The following is a 27565-nucleotide window of genomic DNA, read 5'->3' on the forward strand; positions in this document are numbered from 1 at the left end:
AAAGGCTGCTTTCACACATCCGTTTTTTGTCGTTAGGCACAATCCGTCGAATGTTGAAAAAAAAGGATCCATCGCAGATTGTGAAAAACTGATGCGACGGATCTGTTTTTTCGACGGATCCGACTAGCTGATCCAGCTAATTGAATTCTAAAAAAATTGGAGCATGCTCAGTTAAAAAAAAATGGAATCCGTAGCCGGATTCCATCATTTGACGGATCCAGCACCATAGGGTTCCATTCTAGCAAATGACGGACGGCGACGGATCCGTCGCTGTCCGTTTTTTCAACTGACACAAAAAACATTACTATGTCCGTTTTCTCCGGCCGCTGGAAAAACAATTTTCGAAGGATTCTGCGAAAAACGGATGAAACGTGAGGCCATCCATTGCAATCCGTCACTAATACATGTCTATGAGAAAAAAATGGATCCGGCTGCAACTTTTGCAAGATCCGTTTTTTCAACATTCGACGGATTGTGCCTGATGGCAAAAAACTGATGTGTGAAAGCAGCCTTAATTATGATTGACAGACAGCTTCCCCTTCTTTTCAAAGCAATTGAAATAATTTGTGGTGAATTTATTTGCCGCATATCTGAATTTTGGGAAAAATTCACCAAAGCGGTAAACTACAAGTTGTATATTAGTCCATCATCTTTGCTCACAATATATTCATGTCATTCTAAGAAAAAAAGGTAAAATTAAAAACTACAGGTATTGATATATTTTCAACAATTTAATTAGTTTCCTAGCATATAAACATATATAAAAAATATTCTTTGATGTATTACCTACTTTTTCATTTTACACATTGAGATAGTGATATCCCATAGTTCCTCAATAGTCTTAGTGCAACCAGGAAAAAAAATACAAAAAGTCGGTAACAAAAGACAGAAATATAAGTATTGATCAAGATACAAAAACATATTTTTAAAGTAAAAAAATATTCTTTTGATGTGATTTGGACATGAGCTCATTCTTGATTGTTTCATTTTCCAAAATCACATGCCATGAAGGGGCATAAGCTGCCTGTACTGCATATGTGTCATATATTGTAACACCGTGGCTCACTATAACACTGTACAGGTAATGCCTGGTGCATTCAATAAATATACATATAAATATTCGCTTCTCTTAAAGTAGCAGCAGTTTGTTATTCACTCAAAGTTTTTTGGATTTTTTTCTTTGTGTTTTTGTAATCCAAGGGTGCATAAAAATTGATCATTCATTGTCACGTCTTGAGGTTTAAAGAAAGAGAAGTTAAAGCCCATTATAGCATCGTTGTATTAAATCTTCCTTAGAATTTTCAGCCATTACAGCGATCAACATTACGCCAGTTTGATTTCGCCTGCGTAAAGGGTTATCAATAGAATGATGGCAAATCCGGAGAGCAGACCTGCATTCTGAATGATAAAATAGATCATGTCCGTTTTCCGCCCTTTAATCTTGTCTTTGAACATATCATTCATTTCTGGAAACTATAAAACAAAAGAAATAGGTAAATTAAGTATATTTTTCTAAAAAACGACTAACCTTAATACACTGTTCAAAAAAATAAATGGAACGCTATAATCCCACATCCTAGATATCACTGAATTAAATATTCCAGTTGTAAATCTTTATTCATTACATAGTGGAATGTGTTGAGAACAATAAAGCCTAAAAATTATCAACGTAAATCACAAGTATTATCCCACCGAGGTCTGGAGTTGGAATGATGCTCAAAATCAAAGTGGAAATGTTACAGGCTGATCTAACTTCAGTGGAAGACAAGGAAATGATGCTCAGTAGTGTGTGTGGCCTCCACGTGCCTGTATGACCTCCCTACAATGTCGGGGCATGTTCTTGATAAGGCATCATATCAAGAGGGGACCCGCCCTGGAATGCCGAGCTGTATAAACGGTTAAAACACACCAATATTGAAGATAAGAGCTAAGTAACCCTTAACAATAACAATAACAAATTGTTGCTTCTGATGAACCTCATACAATTTGTGAGGGGAAAACGCGTCGGAGTGTTTAAGGGATATACTTATGGGTACATAATGTGAATGGAGGCTATAAGGGATATACCTATAGGTGTATAATGTGAATGATACCATTGTGTCCAAAGGATTTTTTCGGTATCTCAAAACAGCGGGTACACTAAGGGATTATGGACTAGACGTACTAGTGCACCAGGGTGATCTGGCTGTGCACTAGATTAGATATTTGAAAGTGTGCAACATCAAACTGTAGCAGTGCACCACAGTGATCTGGCGATGTGCTAGATCTGATATTTGAAAGTGGTAAACATCAAGCTGTTTTTGTGTCTGGTATACATGCGCTGTGAATGTTGTTATTAAGGGGATCCGGATTTACATTTATAATCCTGAGGAGTGTTTTGGGACATCTTTAAAGCACTACAGCACTTTAATGAAAAACTACTTTTTCCCTCAACCGTCTGATAGGGGACAGGATAGAGGCTAGCCGTCGAGGAGTGGGGGCGCCACTGTCGTATCATAATAGGGTGCCAACCCCCGCAGTTAGGCAAGGGCAGGATAGTTGCAGATAGAAGCCTGCCACTTTATCAATATTTCTAATAATTTGAACATTGATGATGGGTGATCTGCTATGATTGGCATTAATTCTCTATCCTGTCCTATCAGGGCCCAACAGGGGTAGGAGGGATAGCCGACGAGGAGCGGGGGCGCCAATTGCGCAGGAATATAGGGTGCCAACCTCCGCAGGCAGGTAGTGTGCAAGTAGTGGAGTACAGGGATAGGCACCACCCTGGTCTTTCCTATTGTATGTTGCTGTTATGGTGATGGTTTTTGTTAAAAAAAAAGGTATTTTATCCAACCAACACAGGGGACTTTTTTCTGTGAATATGTTCTTGATAAGGCAGCGGATGGTCTCCTGAGGGATCTCCTCCCAGACCTGGACCAAAGCATCCACCAACTCCTGGACAGTCTGTGGTGCAACGTGACATTGGTGGATGGTGCGAGATATGATGTCCCAGATGTATTCAATCAGATTCAGGTCTGGGGAACGGGCGGGCCAGTCCATAGCTTCAATGCCTTCATCTTGCAGGAACTGCTTACACACTCCAGCCACATGAGGTCTGGCATTGTCCACCATTAGGAGGAACCCAGGGCCAACCGCACCAGCAATTGGTCTCAAAAGGGATCTGAGGATCCCATCTCGGTACCTAATGGCAGTCAGGCTACCTCTGGCAAGCACATGGAGGGCTGTGGGTCCCTCCAAAGAAATGCCACCCCACACCATTACTGACCCACTGCCAAACCGGTCATGTTGAAGGATGTTGCAGGCAGCAGATCGCTCTCCACGGCGTCTTCAGACTCTGTCACATCTGTCCCAGGTGCTCAGTGTGAACATGCTTTCATCCACCCCTATGGGAGGTGGAGCCGCATATTCATCACTGTAATGAGCAGTACCACGTGACCACTCACACAGGACAAGCTGCCGGTGCTGAGAGGAGGCATCGCAGGAGCTGGGTAAGTATTTTAATGCAAGCGGGTGGGCGCACAGGGGGTGGAAGGCTGGAGGTGACCACGAACTTTATTTTAAACATAATAAAAATTAAAAAACCTTGATTTTTCATTCCTTCTCTCCAGCGAAAGCTGCTGGGGAGAAGGAATGAATGCCGGCATCAGCACCAAAAGCAGGGGACAGCGCTTAACTCTAGCGCTGTTTCTCCTGCGGCGGTACATGCACACAGAGGAGAGTGCACACTGTTCTCCGTGTGCACGTGTGCGGGACGCTTTGCGGACCCTGCTGCCGGAGAAACGTAGACATGTCTCCGTGTTTTGCACACGGACACACGGTCCGCGAAAAAATCACTGACATGTGCAGAGACACATTGATTTTAATGTGTCTACGTGTGTCACTGTCTCCGGTACGTGAGGAAACTGTCACCACATGTACCGGAGCCACTGACGTGTGCAACAGGCCTTATGGGGAATCAATTTATAACTATTCACAAATTTTTTTTATGCTTCACATAGGTTGTGTGTCATTAGCATAGTGCCAAAAGCACACGTACCAGGGTGCCAAATGCCAGAATGCTAAGCAAAGCACATTTCCTCTAAATTGATATTAAGAGTAATTTAAAACTCTGAGCCTCCTGACTTTCTTTAAGTGCACCTGTCCCAATTTGCTACGCCATTCCTAAGATCTAAAATGGTTTTCCAAGTATAATTGTTTTATTTCTTACTCCCAAAGCCTGCCAAGGTTAAAAATAAGAACCTGAACATTGCTCACCTAGCACTGCTGCAAGAGCTAACTCTCCGCTGCTGCTATGGTCTTTGTTGACAGGCTGCAGCGCTTCTGCCGAGGTAGACCGCATGAGACCAAAGGGGCAACAGCAGGTAGTTTGCGCTGCAGTGGCAATGGATAAGTAATAGTTTGTTTTTTCAACCTTGGACTTAGGTAGTACAAAAAAATTATTATTGGACAAGTTAAAAAAAAATAGCCACCACAGGCTGATGACATGCCGCAAGAACAGACACCAAAGTGGACACTTCAGGAAAATACTACCTACTTTTTTTGTGTTACAAGTAGTGTTGAGCGATACCGTCCGATACTTGAAAGTATCGGTATCGGAAAGTATCGGCCGATACCGGCAAAGTATCGGATCCAATCCGATACCGATACCCGATACCAATACAAGTCAATGGGACTCAAGTATCGGACGGTATTCCTGATGGTTCCCAGGGTCTGAAGGAGAGGAAACTCTCCTTCAGGCCCTGGGAACCATATAAATGTGTAAAAGAAAGAATTAAAATAAAAAATATCGCTATACTCACCTGTCCGACGCAGCCGGGACCTCAGCGAGGGAACCGGCAGCGTTGTTTGTTTAAAATTCGCGCTTTTACTTGGTTACGTGAATTCCCGGCTTGTGATTGGTCAGGGCGGCCATGTTGCCGGGACGCGGACCAATCACAGCAAGCCGTGACGAAATTACGTCACGGCTTGCTGTGATTGGTCCGCGTCCCGGCAACATGGCCGCCATTAACCAATCACAAGCCGTGACGTCACGGGAGGCTGGACTTGCGCACTTTTTAAAAAACGCGCGTGTCCAGCCTCCCGTGACGTCACGGCTTGTGATTGGTTAATGGCGTCCATGTTGCCGGGACGCGGACCAATCACAGCAAGCCGTGACGTAATTTCGTCACGGCTTACTGTGATTGGTCCGCGTCCCGGCAACATGGCGCCGTGACCAATCATAAGCCGGGACGTCACTGGAGGCTGGACACGCGCGTTTTTTAAAAAGTGCGCAAGTCCAGCCTCCCGTGACGTCACGGCTTGTGATTGGTTAATGGCGGCCATGTTGCCGGGACGCGGACCAATCACAGCAAGCCGTGACGTAATTTCGTCACGGCTTGCTGTGATTGGTCCGCGTCCCGGCAACATGGCCGCCCTGACCAATCACAAGCCGGGAATTCACGTAACCAAGTAAAAGCGCGAATTTTAAACAAACAACGCTGCCGGTTCCCTCGCTGAGGTCCCGGCTGCGTCGGACAGGTGAGTATAGCGATATTTTTTATTTTAATTCTTTCTTTTACACATTTTTACATTAATGTTGTTTCGATACCGATACCCGATATCACAAAAATATCGGATCTCGGTATCGGAAATTCCGATACAGCAAGTATCGGCCGATACCCGATACTTGCAGCATCGGAATGCTCAACACTAGTTACAAGCTGTAGATTTGATTGGTTTCATTTTGGGTATAGTTGACTTTTTGATTGCTTTGAATTGCATTTTATATGTGAGGTGCGTTGAATACAAAATGGCAATCCTGTCATAATGATTCTATTTATTTAACTACATTATGGGTTAATTTTATATTTCGATGACATATTTTTTAGTTCCCTTCAGCCTGTTTTCATTAACAGTCTCTTATGGAGGGTTGTTCACTACTTTTATATTAATGACGAGCTATCATTAGGATGGGTCATTAACATCAGATCGGTGGCGGTATAACATCTGGCAACTGCACTGATGAGTTGTTCCTGCTGCGGGCCAGATGTTATCAGTAGAGATGAGCGAACATTTCAATGTTTGGTTGGTTTCTATTCGCCGAACAGACCACCGTTCACTGAACAGTTCACCGAACGGTTAGATAAATATACCCAAAACCCATTAGATTCAATAGGAAGCAAAACAAAATGCAGAGACAACACCTTAAGAGGTGACAAAAAAAATTCCCAAGCAGCTAAAATCAGGGGCAGACACCATGGAAAGTGGCACCAATTGACCAGAGTAGATATTTGCAAATGGCACAGCAGCATTCAGCCATGGGCCATGGATGAGGTATCAAGGCCTGGCCCAGCATTTAGAACTTGGAATTGAAGTATCAATGAGGACCTGGTGGTTAAGAGAGCCATGTAAGCCTTCTTAGCTGGGAGAACTCACACCTCATGCAATGCCTCCAATTTTTTTTTTATTCCAGCCACATTCAGATGGCACAAACATCAGTTTCATAGACTACTATTGATAGAAAAATGTAAAAGTAGTAACACATGTAGTTGACGAAAAGTAACTGCAGGCCTGCCTGTCTGGGAGCTCTACTTCCACGAGCAACCCAGCAGATGGAGACCCAACTTTGAGTCTCCACATTTCAAAAAATAATTGTCACACAGCATTAAAGTGGTATCAATTTCCACAAAGTAGAAACAGAATAATAGGCCTCTGACACATCTTCTACCACAGGCAACACACCTGATGGAAACCCAACTTAGAATCCCCGCATTTCAAAAACATTTTTGTAACAGCAGAAGCAGTAGCAACAGAAGACACCACAAAGACGGCACAGACTGCAATAACACGGTCACGCTCGTGCCCAGACTGGTTGGCGTGGGGGTGTGGCCCCACTGTGCCACAGACCAGACTACCCTGGAAGGGGTATAACTAAGTAGCTTCCTTGATCTTCGCTGGAGCCTCTGATGGTGAGGTCTGGCTGGTGCAGCAGGAAGCTACCAGGTACCACTCCAGGGTAGTGTCTGGCTGTGGCTGCTGATCCCACCGGAGGAACGGAACATAGAAAGGCAGGCGGGCACGGCTGGCACTCTGGCAGACAGGTGGGCATGGCTGAGACACAGGCAGACGAGTACAACAGAGACACTTGCAGGAAGGCGGGTATGGCTGGCTCTCTGGTAGGCAGGCAGGTATGGCTGGCTCTCTGGTAGGACAGGTGGACAAGGCTGGTACACTTGAAGAACCGGTAGGGACTGGTCTGCAGGCAGGTATGTAAAACAGGTAAGAACCTGTTCAGACAGGAGGACTTATGAATAGGTAAAGAAAGACCGCATGAGCGGATGCAAAGCGGAAAAACAGGAGTTAGAGCCAAGCACAGAAATGCAGGAGGCGGAGCCAAGAGCAGGAGGTGAAGCCAAGTGCGGAAACGCAGGAGGCAGAGCCAAGAGCAGGAGGCAGAGCCAAGTGCAGAAATGCAGGAGGCAGAGCCATGAGCAGGAGGCAGAGTCAAGTGCAGAAACGCAGGAGGCGGAGCCAAGAGCAGGAGGCGGAGCCAAGTGCAGAGACGCAGGAGACAGAGCCAAGTGCAGAGACACAGGAGGCAGAACAGAGAAGAACCACAAGAAGCGGAGCAATGTAGAACCGCAAGGAGCAGAGCCACAGAGCAAAGCCACAGAGTGCAGAGCTGAGACCAGAGCAAAGTCAGAATGCAGAGCTGAGCAAAGCTAGATAGAGTGCAGAGCAGAAAGCAGAGCAAAGCCACAGAGTGCAGAGCAAGGAGCAAAGCAAGGTCACACAGAGCAGAGCCGAAAGCAGAGCCAAGCAAGACACAGAGTGCAGAGCAGAGCAAAGCTAGATAGAGTGCAGAGCAAAGCAAGACACAGTACGCACAGCAGAGAAAGCAAACCAAGACAGGGATATAAACAAACAAAGGAACAGGACAAGACTAAGACGGAGTCAGGAATGGGACAAGGCACAGAAACATGGACACAAGCCAGGGTACGACACCCCTCTGGGTGGCGGACATAGGCCAGGGTACAAAGCCCCACTGGGTGGCTACACAAGGACACAAGCCAGGGTACTAAGCCCCACTGGGTGGCAAACACAGGACAGAGACCAGGGTACAACGCCCCACTGGATGGCGGACACAAGAGTAACAGAGACAGGGCCAGGCACCTCAGCAGCTAAGAACTGATTGAGGGAGTAAGTTGCACAGGCCCCCACCAATGAGTGGGGATCTCTTAAATACAGGAAGCCTCATGGCAAGGTGCACACAGACTCAATAAGACACAGGAGTTGCTAGCGCCGCCCCCCTATGCACACAGACAGAGCATGCACAGAGCAAACAGCAGACATGAGGCACACAGCATGGAGCTGGCAGCAAAGAGAAGTCACAACAAGGCCCAGAGAAGTAAGTGAGTTTGAGTGTAATGCAGGTGGGGAATGGGAGGCCATGCAGTGATGCCAGCAGGGTTGTTACAAATGCAAGATCAAACCCCCCCTGATGGCATAGATATTGAGCTCCAGACACCATCCACTCCAGTCAATTACAAAGAGTCAGACTTGTACTCTGTTCTACAGGTGCAAGGGCTGGTCTAAATATGTGTTAAATGACTCACAGAAATTGCTTATTCCACTTAGACTGCTGCTGCTTTTGCTTCTGCTAATGTTTTGGCGATGATGTCTTGACGTTCCTGGGTTGGACATTTCAACCTGGGATGCACACTGTGTGCCTCAATGCTGTCTTGGTGAAAACCACTCTTAAGATTGTCTACAAGCGTATTTTGAAACTCCACCATAAGTGCATCCCTTTCCAGGGGGAAGCATCTGACTAAATTTACTGTGTATCTAACATAGTGGCAACCCAGTAGTCAGCACTGTTTCTAACCCTAAAAATACAGGCATCATGTTGAAGATAGTACAGCAAGAAGGTGCACTTGTGTCGAGCACTTCCATGAGGTCCAAGTCCATGCTGTGTTGGTGGCGGGGTAAAACTCAAGGTTGCTTCCTCCATTCCCTCCCGCCAACCACGGAAAACAGAGAGCGCATCATTATCCTCTTCATCTCCTGACTGTTGCGCATCTGTCATCTCATCCTCCTCAATTTGTTCATTGGCTCCTACATCTTCACTAATAGTTTGACTGGTACCATGAGTCCCCCTTGATTGCTGTAAGCCACCCTCCCACCAGTGCGACGACAGTCCGGAAATTTGAGATTTTGTTATCACTTCCGCATTCTGCTCTGCTTCCAACTCATCCTCTGGGACCATGACCTCCTCACGCAGACTATTCAAAGTGTGCTCCAGCATGTACATGACCGGAGTAGTGATGGTGATGATGGCATTGTCAGCGCTAACTATCTTAGTACCATTTCAAAACTGTGCAGAAGGGTGCAGCGGTCCTTCACCTGTGACCACTCTGCAAGTGTGATTTGCACCAGATCCAGACTGCGTTGGCCCAGGCTGTGCAAAAGGGCATACTGCACCAGGGCTCATTGCTGTTGCCAGAGCCTCTGCAACATGTGCAGAGAGGAATTACACCATGTCAGAACATCACTAATAAAATGGTTAACCGGTAGGCCTATAGATCTCTGTAGCGATACAAGTTGATGATCTGCAGGGTGCGATTGTTAGAAGTGAGTGCACAGTGACTGTGCTCTCTGCAGCAGCACATTCAGGCCAGGATAGTGGCAGGGAAATTGCTGTACCATCAGGTTGAGGACATGAGCCATGCAAGGCACGTGTGTGAGGTTGCCACAGCATAGGGCTGCCACCAGGTTTGCACCGTTATCGCACATGGCCTTCCCTGGGTCCAGGTTTAGTGGAGACAGCCATTGCTCTAACTCGACCTGGATACCTGTCCACAACTCTTGAGCTGTGTGACTGTGATCTCTAAGGCATATTAATTTAAACACTGCTTTATTGTGGTGAGCCATGGCTGCACAGTACGGAGGTGGGGGAGATTCTATCTGCACTGTTAGAATGCGTGTCTGATTAAGGGAGAGGTTGAGGGCACAGGTGGAGGCCCTAGAAGAGGTGGAGGAGGCAGTATCAGGGGACGAACTGTTAGATACAGAGGTTTGTCCAGCAAGACTTGGGGATTCACAGACTTGTGGAGCAGCCCCTTGACCACCTGCCCCCACAGCCACCAGAGTCACCCAGTGCCCTGTTGATGAGATGAAGAAACCGGAAAGAGGGTGTGACTCATGCCCTGCTGATGAAAACCTATATTTTTGTCCTGATGAAGAGGTCCAGCATGACCTCAAAACATGTTGACTCTATAAACCTGTACATGAAAGCTTTTAATATGCTCCATTTGATACATTGTCGACCCATCAGCAGCAGCGCATGAGTGACACCCTCTTCTCGGTTTCTTCATTCTGTTCAGTCCATCCAGCTACTGGTGTCCTTGCAGCAGCTGATTTATATTTGCCAGTTACACGTTGCTACCAGGTGAGTGGATCCACTTCCATTGACACTCCATTGTTATGGGATAACACCCTATTGCGCTTATTTCATTCTCAGTCTCTTATATTCAGTGAGCGAGATGTAATGCCCTGCCCATGTTTACTCGTCCAGGTGTCAGTGATGAAGTGCAACCTGGCAGACATAGATTTTTTCAGGGAACGGGTGATGTTATCGGCGTTGGGCGTTTTGGAAATTTTTGACGCAGGGGGAAACAAGGGTGATTTGAGTGCCACCTCTGAGGACTGTGCTGCGTGTGATGCTAAGGTGGAGGAAGAGGAGGAGAGGCCACTTTATGCATCACTTGCTTGCCATCCACTGGAGCACATGCTCTTTCTGAGCCTCATCTACAAGGCATACCGATGTGCGGTTGCCAAAGAAAGGGAGTCAAGTAGGCCGGGCAGTAACAGATGTTGTCAGTGGTCTTTGGATAGGACAAGACAGTGGTTGTTCAGTTGAACTTTCATTCACATTAACACCTAACCCACATACACATCAAACACCAAGCCTATTCCCCCTTATACCACGACCTCGCTTTTTCCCACTTTTGCTGTAAGTAGCCTTCCCCTCTTGTACCCTGCTGTTTCACAACCTTAGGCCCACAGCTGTTAGTCACCTGTCACTAAATGAACAATCACTATTTATTTTCCTATATAGTGTGCCTGAACAACAATGTTATGCCTAACAATTTTTAAGTGGATCTTCTGGCCTTCTGATTTGCCACTGAAACACAGTTTTAGCTCAAACAATTTGGAGTATCACAATCTACTTTGATGCTGGAAGATCGATTTCTGGACAAGTTCACTTGTTCACTCAGCAACAGCACTGGTGCCGGATCGACCTCTCTGCACTGTAACAAGGAGCAAATGGCGCCAGCAAAACAAGATGTCCGCTTTTTATATGTTCAGGGACATGTGGCTTCAGTAACCAATCACAGAAGACCTTGTAGTTGGTTTCTATGCCCTGATTGGTTGCTGAAATCAACACACATATAATTAAGAGAAGTAAAAAAAAAAGCGAACGCCGCTCCGTAATCTCTTCAGACGCTCCTTTAACCTCTTCGCACACCCTCTCCTCAAACACTTCCCCCTGTCACCCACGCTTATTATTCAGCACTACTATACTAGCCAAAGTCATACAAAAGCATTATTGGAAATGTGATGATTTACCAAATTGTGACTGACTTTTGCCAATTTTGAGTATAAATCCTCGTGAAAGCAAACAGGAATCCAAATGTGCTACGTTCGTGCTGAATTTGAGATTGGCGAGCGTTTTCCAAACACATTTGCTCATCTCTAGTTATCAGTTACGGAGCTGCACAGCTCCCTCAACTATATGGTGGCTGCGGCTAGGTACTGCACATCCGTCCCTATTGAGATAAATAGGATAGGATCTTCAGTATCCCACTGCTGCCAGTATACAGTTGACGGAGATGTGCTGTTCTGATCACATCCGGCAGCCACTGACACCTTAAACAACTGATTATGGGAGTGCTGGACGTCACACCCTCACCAATCTGATATCAATTACCTATCCCAGGGATAGGTTCTCAATTTTAAAATAATGGACAACCCCTTTAAACTTTTAAAACGCTTTACATCTTACCATATCTGCCAGTCCTATGTACAGAAACATTCCTCCAGCAATTCCAAATATAACATTAGGTTCAAAGTTGTTTCCTACTAGAATCCCAACTATCAATCCAAGATAACATGAACATGCTGAAGCAAAGTTGAAGAATAATGCCTGGGGAATACTCATTCCGGAACTTATCAAGATCGCAAAATCACCTGAAAATAAGAACATGTAACAGGTAAGATATAATACATACATATTATGTATTATGTATTGTTTATGTTTTTAGACTTTTTTTTACCTTTGCATGATGAGTATTCATGTGTGTAAACATTATTAATTAATTATTAACATTATTATTAATAGCTTCCTGGAAAATGCAGTAATTCGTATTAACTAAAAGTTTACATGCCATCCTGCTCTACTGTAAAAATCCCACCTTTAGGCCTCTTTCACACATCCGTGTCTCTGGTACGTGTGTTGACAGTTTTCACACGTAAGGGAGACACTGACACATGTTGACCCATTCAAAAGAATGGGCCTGTGCACATGTCAGTGTGTTTCCATGGACCGTGTGTCTGTGTGCCCCACATGTAGACATGTCTGTTTTTTCCCATCAGCATGGGCCGCAAAATGTCCCTCACATGTGCACACAGCAAGCACACATGGATGTCATCTGTTTGACACGCATCGGCGCTGGGGAAGAAGTGGTACAGTAAGCGCTGTTCACCGGCGTCGGGTGCTGAAGATGGCTCTCATTATTCTCCCCTGCTCTGCCGGCAATGATGATAGTTATATTCATGTCAGAACAATGACAGCAGGTGGGGGTTTTTGGGACTATTATTCCCATCAACCTACACCTGCTACCACTAATATCAGTGACAGCAGGAGCGGATGATGGGGGTATTCCTCACCTGCTGCCTGCGCTATCTAATATATAAAGCTGAATGTGTGTGTATGTATATATGTGTGTATGTCCGGGATTGGTATCTGCATTGTCGCAGCTACAGCCACATGCCACATGTCTGGACCCCGAGAGCGTCATAGGCTATGTTGTGAGGCGAAATTTTAACCCCGCGTATTCCAATTCACCAAACAATTTTGCCCCTATCTACATAATGGGGAAAAAGTGAAAGGAAAAGTGTTGGAGGCAAATTGACAGCTGCCAGATGTGAACAAGGGGGACTTAAAGAATGAGAGCGATGGTGCCAAAGAGTATATACCATGCAGTTGTTAAGGTGGGGCCCCGATATCGGATACTCACCACACATGGGGATATGAACACACACACAAAATGCGCCACACACTATCCCATGCTTGAACATATATACCACTGTCATGAATCCCCAATGGCTAGGGATAGCACAGGACAAGCAAAGTATAACAAATATCGGACGAGCTCTAGGGTGATGGAAACTGGGCTGACCGCTGCCCTACGCCTGACAAACGCAACTAGAGATAGCCAGGGAGCGTGCCTACGTTGGTTCTAGACGCCACGCACCAGCCTAAGAGCTAACTAGTTCTGCAGAGAAAACAAAGACCTCACTTGCCTCCAGAGGAATTAACCCCAAAAGGTATAGTTGCCCCCCACATGTATTGACGGTGAAATGAGAGGAAGGCACACACATAGAGATGATGTATATAGCTTTAGCAAATTGAGGCCCGCTGAAAACTAGAAAGCAGAGTGATACAAAAGGGGACTGAGCGGTCAGCAAAAAACCCTAATCGAAAAAACCATCCTGAGATTACAAGAACCCATGTGCCAACTCATGGCACATGGGGAGAACCTCAGTCCACTAGAGCAACCAGCTAGCATAGAGACATTCTAAGCAAGCTGGACCAAAAACCAAACAACTGAAAATCAGCACTTAGCTTATCCTGAAAGATCTGGGAGCAGGTAGGCAGGAACCAAACAGAGCACATCTGAACACATTGATAGCCGGCAAGGGAAATGACAGAAAGGCCAGGTAAAATAGGAAACACCCAGCTTCTGATGGACAGGTGGAAACCAAAGGCCGCAACCCACCAAAGTCACCCAGTACCAGCAGTAACCACCAGAGGGAGCCCACAAACAGAATCCACAACAGTACCCCCCCCTTGAGGAGGGGTCACCGAACCCTCACGAGAACCCCCAGGGCGATCAGGGTGAGCTCTATGGAAGGCGCGGACCAAATCAGTCGCATGAACATCGGAGGCGACCACCCAGGAATTATCCTCCTGACCATAACCCTTCCACTTAACCAAATACTGGAGTTTGCGTCTGGAAACACGAGAATCCAAGATCTTTTCAACAACATACTCCAATTCTCCCTCCACCAGCACCGGAGCAGGAGGCTCGACCGAAGGAACAACAGGCACCTCATACCTCCGCAACAACGACCGATGGAACACATTATGAATAGCGAACGATGCTGGGAGATCCAAACGGAAAGATACAGGGTTAAGAATCTCCGAGATCCTATAAGGACCGATGAACCGAGGCTTGAACTTAGGAGAAGAGACCTTCATAGGGACAAAACGAGAAGACAACCACACCAAGTCCCCAACAAGAAGTCGGGGACCCACGCGGCGACGGCGATTAGCAAACTGCTGAGTCTTCTCCTGAGATAACTTCAAATTGTCCACCACCTGATTCCAAATCTGATGTAGCCTGTCCACCACCACGTCCACTCCAGGACAATCCGAAGATTCCCCCTGACCAGAGGAAAAACGAGGATGAAACCCCGAATTACAAAAAAAAGGAGAGACCAACGTGGCAGAACTAGCCCGATTATTAAGAGCAAATTCGGCCAGTGGCAAAAAAGCAACCCAGTCATCCTGATCAGCAGAAACAAAACACCTCAAATAAGTTTCCAAGGTCTGATTAGTTCGCTCCGTCTGGCCATTCGTCTGAGGATGGAATGCAGACGAAAAAGACAACTCAATGCCCATCTTGGCACAAAACGTCCGCCAAAATCTAGACACAAACTGGGATCCCCTATCAGAAACGATATTCTCCGGAATCCCATGCAAACGAACCACGTTCTGAAAAAACAAAGGAACCAACTCAGAGGAGGAGGGCAACTTAGGTAAGGGCACCAAATGAACCATCTTAGAAAAGCGGTCACACACAACCCAGATAACGGACATTTTCTGTGAAACCGGGAGATCAGAAATAAAATCCATGGAAATGTGCGTCCAAGGCCTCTTCGGGATGGGCAATGATAACAACAACCCACTAGCCCGTGAACAGCAAGGCTTAGCTCGAGCACACACTTCACAAGACTGCACAAAGGCACGCACATCCCTAGACAAAGAAGGCCACCAAAAAGACCTGGCCACCAAGTCTCTTGTACCAAATATTCCAGGATGACCAGCCAACACAGAAGAATGGACCTCGGAGATGACTCTACTGGTCCAATCATCCGGAACAAACAGTCTTTCTGGTGGACATCGATCCGGTTTATCCACCTGAAACTCCTGCAATGCGCGTCGCAAGTCTGGGGATACGGCGGACAATATTACCCCATCCCTAAGAATACCAGCAGGCCCAGTGTCTCCAGGAGAGTCAGGCACAAAACTCCTGGAAAGAGCATCTGCCTTCACATTCTTTGAACCTGGCAGGTATGAAACCACGAAATTGAAACGAGAAAAAAATAACGACCAACGAGCCTGTCTAGGATTCAAACGCCTGGCAGACTCAAGGTAAATGAGATTCTTGTGATCAGTCAAGACCACCACGCGATGTTTAGCACCCTCAAGCCAATGACGCCACTCCTCAAATGCCCACTTCATGGCCAAAAGCTCCCGATTACCCACATCATAATTGCGCTCGGCGGGCGAGAATTTTCTAGAGAAGAAAGCACATGGCTTCATCACCGAGCCATTAGAACTTCTCTGTGACAAAACCGCCCCCGCTCCAATCTCGGAAGCATCAACCTCCACCTGAAAAGGAAGTGAAACATCTGGTTGACACAACACAGGAGCAGAAGAAAACCGGCGCTTAAGTTCCCGAAAGGCCTCCACGGCCGCAGGAGACCAATCAGCAACATCAGCACCCTTTTTAGTCAAATCAGTCAAAGGTTTAACAATACTGGAAAAATTAGCAATGAACCGACGATAAAAATTAGCAAACCCCAAGAACTTCTGAAGGCTCTTAACAGATGTAGGTTGTGTCCAGTCACAAATAGCCTGAACCTTAACGGGATCCATCTCAATAGTAGAAGGAGAAAAAATGTACCCCAAAAAAGAAATCTTCTGGACTCCGAAGAGACACTTTGAGCCCTTCACAAACAGAGAATTGGCCCGCAAAACCTGAAACACCTTCCTGACCTGTAGAACATGAGACTCCCAGTCATCAGAAAACACCAAAATATCATCCAAATACACAATCATAAACTTATCCAGATATTCACGGAAAATATTGTGCATAAAGGACTGAAAGACTGACGGAGCATTGGAGAGTCCAAAAGGCATTACCAAATACTCAAAATGGCCCTCAGGCGTATTAAATGCGGTTTTCCACTCATCACCCTGTTTTATCCGCACCAGATTATACGCACCACGAAGATCTATTTTAGTGAACCACCTAGCCCCCTTAATGCGAGCAAACAAATCAGTAAATAATGGCAATGGATACTGGTATTTGACTGTAATCTTATTCAGAAGGCGATAATCTATACAAGGCCTCAGGGAACCATCTTTTTTTGCCACGAAAAAAAAACCTGCTCCCAGAGGGGACGAAGATGGACGAATATGTCCCTTTTCCAAGGACTCCTTAACATAATTCCGCATAGCAGTATGCTCTGGCAGTGACAGATTAAATAAACGACCCTTAGGGAACTTACTGCCAGGAATCAATTCTATAGCACAGTCACACTCTCTATGCGGAGGAAGCGAATTGAGCTTAGGCTCCTCAAAAACATCTCTATAATCCGACAAAAACGCAGGGATCTCAGAAGGAGTAGATGAAGCGATAGAAATCGGAGGTGCATCATCATGAACCCCCTGACATCCCCAGCTTAGCACAGACATTGTTTTCCAGTCCAGGACAGGATTATGAGTTTGTAACCATGGCAGACCAAGCACCAGTACATCATGTAAATTATACAGTACAAGGAAGCGAATCACCTCCTGATGAACGGGAGTCATGCGCATGGTCACTTGTGTCCAATACTGCGGTTTATTCATAGCCAATGGTGTAGAATCAATTCCCTTCAGAGGAATAGGAACTTCCAGAGGCTCTAGACTAAAACCGCAGCGTTTAGCAAATGACCAATCCATAAGACTCAGGGAGGCGCCTGAATCCACATAGGCATCGACGGAAATGGAAGACAGTGAAAAAATCAGAGTCACAGACAAAATGAACTTAGACTGCAGAGTATCAATGGCAAAAGATTTATCAACCCTTTTTGTGCGTTTAGAGCATGCTGATATAACATGAGCTGAATCACCACAATAAAAACACAAACCATTTTTCCGCCTATAATTTTGCCGTTCACTTCTGGACTGAATTCTATCACATTGCATAGTCTCAGGTGCCTGTTCAGAAGACACCGCCAACTGGTGCACGGGTTTGCGCTCCCGTAAACGCCGATCAATCTGAATGGCCATAGCCATAGACTCATTCAGACCTGTAGGCGCAGGGAACCCCACCATAATATCCTTAATGGCCTCAGAAAGACCATTTCTGAAGTTTGCAGCCAGGGCGCACTCATTCCACTGAGTAAGCACCGACCATTTCCGAAATTTCTGACAATATATTTCCGCTTCATCATGCCCCTGAGAGAGGGCTAATAAAGCCTTTTCAGCCTGAATCTCTAGGTTAGGTTCCTCATAGAGCAATCCCAATGCCAGAAAAAACGCATCCACACTGAGCAATGCAGGATCCCCTGGTGCCAATGCAAATGCCCAATTCTGAGGGTCGCCCCGCAGGAACGATATAACAATCTTGACCTGTTGAGCAGGGTCTCCAGAGGAGCGAGATTTCAAAGAGAGAAACAATTTACAATTGTTCCTGAAATTCAGGAAGGTAGATCTATCTCCAGAAAAAAACTCTGGAATAGGAATTCTAGGTTCAGACATGGGAGTGTGAACAACGAAATCCTGTATGTTTTGAACCTTCGCCGCGAGATTACTCAGGCTGGAAGCCAAACTCTGGACATCCATGATAAACAGCTAAGATCAGAGCCATTCAAGGGTTAAGAGGAGGTAAGAAGCAGCTAGACAGCAATTAAGGGCTAGGCAGCAAAACTCTGAAGGAAAAAAAAAAAAAAATTTTCCTTGAACACTTCTTTTTCTCCTGCTTCAGCCCAAACAATTAACACTTTGTGGGCCGGCTATACTGTCATGAATCCCCAATGGCTAGGGATAGCACAGGACAAGCAAAGTATAACAAATATCGGACGAGCTCTAGGGTGATGGAAACTGGGCTGACCGCTGCCCTACGCCTGACAAACGCAACTAGAGATAGCCAGGGAGCGTGCCTACGTTGGTTCTAGACGCCACGCACCAGCCTAAGAGCTAACTAGTTCTGCAGAGAAAACAAAGACCTCACTTGCCTCCAGAGGAATTAACCCCAAAAGGTATAGTTGCCCCCCACATGTATTGACGGTGAAATGAGAGGAAGGCACACACATAGAGATGATGTATATAGCTTTAGCAAATTGAGGCCCGCTGAAAACTAGAAAGCAGAGTGATACAAAAGGGGACTGAGCGGTCAGCAAAAAACCCTAATCGAAAAAACCATCCTGAGATTACAAGAACCCATGTGCCAACTCATGGCACATGGGGAGAACCTCAGTCCACTAGAGCAACCAGCTAGCATAGAGACATTCTAAGCAAGCTGGACCAAAAACCAAACAACTGAAAATCAGCACTTAGCTTATCCTGAAAGATCTGGGAGCAGGTAGGCAGGAACCAAACAGAGCACATCTGAACACATTGATAGCCGGCAAGGGAAATGACAGAAAGGCCAGGTAAAATAGGAAACACCCAGCTTCTGATGGACAGGTGGAAACCAAAGGCCGCAACCCACCAAAGTCACCCAGTACCAGCAGTAACCACCAGAGGGAGCCCACAAACAGAATCCACAACATACCACCCTCAGCACACATTTCATCACCCATACACCGACCTCGCCACATAAAAGTCGAAACACAAAAGTCACCACTCAAAACTCACCACGCGCAAAATTCGCCACATGCAAAACTCGCCACATGCAAAACTAGGCTCACGCAAAACTCGCCACACATGCAAAACTCACCTCATGGAAAACTCGCCACACGCAAAACTTGCACACGCGGAAAAATTGCCTCATGCACAAAAGTTGCAACACATGCAAAAGTTGCCTCACACACAACTTGCACATACTCAAAACGCACCACACAAAACTCGCGATGCGCAAAACTCGCCATGCGCAAAACTTGTTGCACACAACTTGCTACACTAACCTGTCACATGCAACTCGACACACAAAAAGTTGCTACACGCATGTCGCCACACAAAACTCATCTCACAAAAGTCGCTACATGCATGTCGCCACATGCATGTCGCCACACGCAACTCAACACACACAACTTGACACATGAAACTCGCCCTAAAACACACACAAGTCTGGTATTATCCTTCAAAAAAAAATCTGATTAATAAGCAAACTACAAGAGCAACAAATGTACCATATAGGAAATACGGCAGCTGTCAGTCACATGACCTGTCTATTATGTCAGCTGATGCGAAAAGAAGAGCTGCATTACGGGCCAATGAAAAATGTGAATGGAAAGGTTGATGTCAGTCACATTACCTCTATGTAAGAGGATATAGAAACTGCCAGTTACAGACTATTTTTACCACAATAATGCCTCATAAGAAAAGGAATTCTATGGCATGAATGTCAGCTGATGCGAAAAGAAAAGCTGCATTACAGGCCAATGAAAAATGTGAAGACCGAGAAACAAGGCTGACACACATGAGAACAGCAGCTGCTTCCTCAAGAGCCAATGAACTTTCTGAGGAGAGGGAAGCGAGGCTTGCAGACATGAAAACAAGAGCTGCTTCCTCAAGAGCCAATTAACTTTCTGAGGAGATGGAAGTGAGGCTTGCAGACATGAAAACAAGAGCTGCTTCCTCAAGGGCCAATGAACTTTCTGAGGAGAGGGAAGCGAGGCTTGCAGACAAGAGAAAAAGAGCTGCTTCCTCAAGGGTCAATGAGTCATCTCAGCAGAGAGAAAGCTGACTTGCCACTAAGAGAATTGCTATTTCTTCCACCAGGGCACAGGAAATTGTTGGAGATTTGAAACATGCTGTCTTTTGTTACCAGTCAGACATAAACTATCAAGATAATCCTCAAGTTCAGATAGGAAAAATGGATGTGGTCTGCATATACTGCAGTGCCCTGAAATAGAAAGATGAACCGCCAGGTTAATGCTGTGCAAATGGCAAGATAAAACTTCCACCTCTCCTGTCACCACCAGAACCCCAAAGGCTCTGATGACAGGTACCAGCACAATATCAAAGCATTTCTTGGACAACATTAGGAAGTACAACTCCTGCTTCCAAATTATATCATTTGGTGCAACAAAATAAATGTTCACAACAGGATTTATGCCGACATTTAAAGTTCAAGGACAGGTTTACCACTCAATTGGCTCACTGCTTCCATTACAAGGAGAATAACCTCAATTTCTTCAACTTTTCTTCATGGGAAATGCAGAAGCAGAGGCTCAGCGGAGATACTCTTTAATTCCTAACACTCGCCTTGATATTGTCACTATTTTGCAGCAGTTCCTTCGCTCCAACAATCCATATGTTCAACTTTTCAAGTCTGCACTTGAATGCATGCCAAATGACGAAGAAACTCACAGGTTCTATGATGATCTGCAATATCCAATCATCTTTTGGCAGGGACAGGATGGCTATCACTTTGGAATACCTCAGACAGATCCTACAACAGGCAACCCTTCAGGAATACAAGTGTCTGCCATGGACTTCTATGCATATAGGATCATGACAAGATTTGCAGAGGAGAATCACATCTAGAAAAGCAAGCATCTCTTCCACCAATTTATTGTTGACATGTATGCAGAGATTGAGAGTGAATGTCTTTTATACAGTATATCCGACTAAATCAAAAGAAGCTCAGGGCAGGGGAATATATTCACCTTAGAGATGCTGTTGCAAATGATACTGATCCAAAAGAGTTGGGGAAAATGGTTATTCTTCCATCAACTGTCACTGGGAGCCCACAACACATGCATGAATACACACAGGATGCAATGACTTATGTCAGAAAGTATGGCCGTCCAGATCTTTTCATCATCTTTACTTGCAATCCTGCCTGGGAGGAAATTGGAGGGTACCTGATGCCGGGCCATAAAACAGTGAATCGCCATGAACTTATTGCTCGGGTTTTCAAACAGAAACTTTCAAAAATGACTAATCTCATCACAAAATCACATATTTATGGTGAGACGCAGTGCTGGATGTATTCAGTTGAATGGCAAAAAAGAGGCCTTCCTCACGCCCACATCTTGATCTGGCTGAAGCAAAAAATACAGCCTACCGAAATTGACAATATCATCAGTGCCGAATTGCCAGACCTTCAGATTGACCCATTGCTGTTTGACACCATTACAAAAAACAGGATCCATGGTCCATGTGGGAGGCTCAACAAAAATTCTCCCTGTATGATTGATGGCAGGTGTTCAAAGCATTACCCACAATCCCTGGTCCAAGAAACCCAAACAGGACAAGATGGATATCCAGTCTACCGAAGAAGAAAGCCAGGGGATGGTGGTTTCACAGCAAAGCTCAAAATGCATGTTGGATCATCACTCCAAGAGATAAAAATTGATAACAGGCCCACATAAATATCGAATCTTGCCACTCTGTGAAAATCAAGTTTATCTGCCAATATGTCCACAAAGGAAGTGATCAAGCAGTTTTTGAACTCCAGAAAAATGGACCTATTACACTGGTCAACAGCATTTTTGGTGCCAAAGATATTTCATCGAATTTAGGGTATTTTTGGGGTGCTGATTCTGAATATGTCATCAGTTTTGCCAGATTGGCTCAAGTTTTTGAGATTTTTGGTATCTTATTTATAGCACTTGTTGGTAAATGCGACGCATCATCTCATTAATTTCTTTGGATTAGTACTTGAACTGAGCAGTTCTCAATATAGTTTTGTGTTAATTAGTGTTCTAAAAGTTTGTTCATAGCTTGATTTTTGCACTAACTTTATGTTGTTGTCTGTTTTCCAGTGAAAAGCATGAACTCATCAAGAAGAAGTTGTCTTAACGATCCAGACTCATTCTGTTACATTTGTGGTGAATACACACTGCCAAAACATAGAAGAAACATAACAGACTTCGTAAAAAAAGTGTATTTTGCCTATTTTGGGGTTATGCTTGGGGACCAAGACAAGTTTTGGGCACCACACATAGTGTGCAAAGCATGTATCGAATTATTACGAAAATGGAGCAAAGGACAAAGAAAAAGCTTCAAATTTGGTGTTCCAATGGTGTGGAGAGAGCCAAAAAATCATCATGATGACTGTTATTTATGGTAAACACAGGTACAGGCACATCTTCACAATGAGGGACAGGCCTTCTTGCAGATTCCATGTTACTCCCATTTTCGTTTCTTATGCTTATTGAATCCTTGCACTTGCACTGCACAGAAATAACAAACTTTTAGAACACTAATTAACGCAAAACTATATTGAGAACTGCTCAGTTCAAGTACTAATCCAAAGAAATTAATGAGATGATGCGTCGCATTTACCAACAAGTGCTATAAATAAGATACCAAAAATCTCAAAAACTTGAGCCAATCTGGCAAAACTGATAGCATATTCAGAATCAGCACCCCAAAAATACCCCAAATTCATTAAAATATTTTGGACACCAGAAAAAAAATTTTTTTTTGTTGACCTGTGTTATTGATGAAGTGGAGGCATTCCAGATGGGCAGGTACATAAGCAGCAATTAAGCTGTTTGGAGAATACTAGGATTCTCCATTCATGAGCGCTACCCACCAGTTGTGCACTTGGAAAATGGACAGAGAATTTACTTTAACCCAGCAAACTTGCAGCAGCAGCTCCACACCACCTAAGACCACCCTATTGGCATTTATTGAGCTGTGTCAACAAGACCCTTTTGCAAAAACAATTCTCTACTGTGATCTACCAAAGTACTACACTTGGAATGCCTCCAGAAAAACACTGGAACGGAGGAAACGGGGGCTTGATATTGAAGGCTATCCAGGGGTGAAAGCAACTGATACTCTTGGTCGCGTCTACACTGTTCATCCATCAAATGCAGAGTGCTTCTACCTGCACATGTTACTTCATGTTGTCAAAGGCCCTACATCATTTTCTGACCTGAAGACCGTTTGAGGCCATGTGCGTGAAACATTCAGGGAAGCTTGCCAAAGAAAAGGACTTCTGGAAAATGATGGACACTGGGACATGACCCTCAGTGAAGCAGCAGCCACACAAACCCCAAAGCAACTAAGACACCTCTTTACTAATATTCTAACAACCTGTAGCATTTCAAATCCTCTTGAGATTTGGACAAAGTACAAAACTGATCTCAGTGAGGACATCCTCATGCAGATTAGAAGGGAAAATCCTCAGCAACTCATCAACTTCACTGAGGAAATGTTCAGTGAAACTTTAATGCTCCTTGAAGATCAGTGCATAGCAATGTCTGGAAAAGCCTTACAGTTGCTTGGTTTGCCTGCTCAGATAAGATATCCTGAAGGCATCCAAATGTGTAGGGAGATTTTCATAGAAACAAACTACAATATTGATGAACTGACAGCATTTGTGTCTCAGAACGAGCCAATATTGGTACCAGATCAAAGGGACGCCTATAACTACATTTTAAGTTTCAGTGAAACCAACAAAGGTGGGATTGTCTTCCTTGATGCTCCAGGTGGAACAGGAAAGACATTTGTAATCAACTTGCTCCTGGCAAAATTTCGACAACAAAAAAAGATTGCACTTGCAGTGGCATCTTCTGGAATTGCAGATACGCTTTTAAAATGTGGCAGGACGACACATTCGACATTCAAACTACCACTTAACCTGTCTCATAGTGACAGCCCCGTGTGTGATATTGCCAAGGGATCAGGACTGGCCAAATTGCTTAAAAAATGCAGTGCCATCATTTGGGATGAATGCACCATGTCACAAAAAAGGGCTCTGGAAGCAGTGGACAGACTTCTGCAAGACCTGCATAGCAACAAATATATCATGGGAGGAGTAGTTGTTGTTTTGGCAGGTGACTTCTGCCAAACACTAGCTGTTATTCCAAGATCAACCCCTCAACAAACTCAATGCCTGTCTCAAAGCATCGTACCTTTGGAGAAAAGTAAAGAAAATGTCACTGAACACAAACATGAGGGTCTACATGACAGGCGATGTTTCTGCTGGACCGTTTTCGAGCCAGCTGTTGACTATTGGAGATGGCAAGGCACCAGTAAACTCAACCACAGGACAGATCACCTTCCCAAGCAACTTTTGTTGCATTGTGACTTCCATTGAGGAGTTGAAAGCAAAGGTTTCACCAAACATTCAACTGCACTTCAAAAATTCTGGCTGGCTGTGTGAAAGGGCTATTCTAGCTCCCAAAAATGACAGCGTCAACAAGATCACTCTTCAAATTCTAAATCTCCTTCCAGGTGTGTACACAAGTCAGTGGATACAGTAATAGACCATGCTCAAGCATTATTTTATCTAACTGAGTTCCTCAATTCATTGGAGCCACAAGGACTTCCTCCTCACAACCTCTTTCTAAAACCTGGAGCACCTATTCTGCTATTGAGAAATTTGGATCCACCAAAGCTGAGTAATGGAACAAGACTCTTGATTAAGAACTTGTTTCCACATGTAATTGAGGCAACCATTTTGACAGGATGTGCCACAGGAGAAGATGTTTTCATTCCAACAATTCCTCTCATTCCATCTGATTTGCCTTTTGATTTTAAACGCCTCCAGTTTCCTGTTTGACTGGCATTTGCTATGTCCATCAACAAGGCTCAGGGACAGTCCCCTTGAAAGTAGTTGGAATTGATTTACAATCTCCATGCTTTTCTCATGGTCAACTTTATGTAGCCTGTTCAAGAGTTGGAACAGCCAAAATTCTGTTCGTCTTTGCACCTGAAGGAAAAACTAAGAATGTCGTTTATCAAAAGGCTCTCGAATAAGTAGTAGAAGATTACTTCACATTACTTGGCCAATTTAGTTAAAGACCAGGAAAAAACACCAGGACAAAACACCAGGACATGTGAAGAAATAAAACGGTACTAAAAGGGCAAAATATTATAAAATGCCTTTATTAGAGTGAATGGCAGATTAATATAAAGTGCAAGAGTGTTCGCACTAAGATAAAATCTAATCAATAAGAAAAACACCATGCACAATTCAAAGAGTCAAAGAAATAAAAAAAAGAGAAAACTGGGACCTCCTCAAAAAATCATGAAATAATAGCAGGAAAATATATGTAAAAGTAAATAAAGCATTAATTTTAGATTATAGATTGATTGGAAAAATATAAAATATGTAAAAATATAAATAGATCACAACAATAAATCCAATACATTGGTAATGTACCACAAATCAATCACCATATACAGATATAAGAAATTAAAAACAAATCCAAATATGAAATATAGAATTACATGTATGGTCTATCAACCAAATAGGAAAAATGTAATATTAAATACCCCTATTCAGGAGATTATAACAAACAAATACTGCCCACAGCAAACTGCATGTATGAAAACACAGCCCACAACCATGAGGGAGGTAGTGTAGGAGATTGAAGGAAATGATACCTGGTGGTGGTAGAATGGCGGCTCCCAATGCACGGTGTAGTGTGGAGCACACCCCGAGGCTCGTTTCGGCACTGCGTCCTTCATCAGGGTGCTTCATCACTGGCCTTTTCCCACGGTCCTGAGATCACCACCGTTCAGCCCGGCTGGGAATGCAGCCTCAGTGACACCACAGCGCTCACAGCATCTCATTCACCAGTGGTTCTCAGCCTGGACGGTCGCATCTTGGCACCATCCAGGATGAAAACGTATTATCCCCCAGACATGGATTACAGCGTGGGACAGAACGACTGACAGGTATGTTATATTTTTTTTTATTTTTGTATTATTACAGAAGATCGAGGGCTTCGGTGGAATTAGGTGTTAGGTGAGTATAACCGTGTTGGTAATTTTAAATGAAAAAGGAAAAGTTTGTTTTGTTTTATTTCTAATAAAAGACTTTATTCTGGCTGTGTCTTTATTTACCATATAACTGTAGGATTAATAATGGATAGGTGTCTTATAGACTCCTCTCCATTACTAAGCTGTGGGCTTGATGTCACCTGACAATACAAAGGTGACATCAACCCCACAAATATGAACCCCACTTGCCGCCGCTACAGGGCAAGTGGGAAGGGCCGGGCAAAGCACCAGAATTGGTGCATCTAATAGAAGCGCCTTTTCCGGGCAGCTGCGGGCTGATATTTTTAAGATGGGGGGCCTATATCAATGGCCCCTTACCAGCCTGAGAATGCCAGCCCCCAGGTGTGAGCTTTCGCAAGGCTGGTTGTCAAAAATGGGGATGATCCCACAATGTTTTTTATTATTATTTATTTAAATAATAATTAAAAAAAACAGCTTGGGGACCCCTCTATTCTTGATAATTAGCCTTGCTGAAGCTGAGAGCTGAGGGTTGCAGCCCCCAGCTGTGAGTTTTGCCTGGCTTTTTATGAAAAATAGGGGGAACCCACACAGGGTTTTTCATTCATTTATTTAGTTATAGCGCAGGCGGCAGGTGAGGAATACCCCCATCATCTGCTCCTGCTGTCACTGTTATTAGCGGCAGCAGGTGTAAGTTGATGGGAGTAATAGTCCCAAAAGCCCCCACCTGCTGTCATTGTTCTGACTTGAATATAACTCTCATCAATCGGCGCGAGCAGAGGAGAATGATGAGAGCCATTTTCAGCACCCTGCAACGGGGAAGAGTGCTTACTGTAGCTCTTCTTCCCCGGCGGCTGTCCGTGTGGTACTGATGCGGCTTAAGGGCGGCACACAGATGCCACATGTGTGCCGCAAGTATTACACACACGGGCACATGGACACGGATATCTCCGGCACCAGTTTTTCCGGTACTGGAAATAAACGGACGTGTGAAACCGGCCTTAAATGCAAGGACCAGTCACAGAGCTCTCGACCTAAACTTAACCGCATGGGAATATATGTATGGGACACAAATTCTGTCCTCCCCCATCGTTAAAATAATCGATGAACTACCAAGATAGCGTCCTTTAAAATCCACAAAAAATAATTGTAAAAAATAATTATAAAAAATATGAAAAAAATATATAAAATAATGTACTTGCATTGTCTCTTGTACTCCCTTTCATATTCAGGACTTAAACTGAATCAGCGAGTTATTCTGGCTTCGAATTAAGGAAAGCTATTCAATTAGAATTTTAAAATAATAATTAAAATATAGTTATTTTCTCCTTGCATTAACTTGCTAGCAATGTTTGCCGCAATGTGCGATAAGCC

At 44.5% G+C, this 27565-nt stretch overlaps 1 protein-coding gene across 1 annotated transcript in view; it reads right to left on the bottom strand.

Moving 5' to 3' along the window:
* Positions 1–724: 724 nt before the first annotated feature.
* SLC39A8 (solute carrier family 39 member 8) overlaps positions 725–27565 on the bottom strand; it is an 87101-nt gene continuing 60260 nt past the window's right edge. The window contains exons 7-8 of the mRNA XM_077277981.1: positions 12047–12231; positions 725–1473 (exon numbers count right to left, since the gene is read on the bottom strand). Coding sequence (XP_077134096.1) covers positions 1324–1473; positions 12047–12231 — 335 coding nt within the window. The 3' untranslated portion in view covers positions 725–1323. The remainder of the gene's footprint in view (positions 1474–12046; positions 12232–27565) is intronic.

The sequence above is a fragment of the Ranitomeya variabilis genome, chromosome 1 (assembly GCF_051348905.1).
Source record: "Ranitomeya variabilis isolate aRanVar5 chromosome 1, aRanVar5.hap1, whole genome shotgun sequence".
NCBI lineage: Eukaryota > Metazoa > Chordata > Amphibia > Anura > Dendrobatidae > Ranitomeya > Ranitomeya variabilis.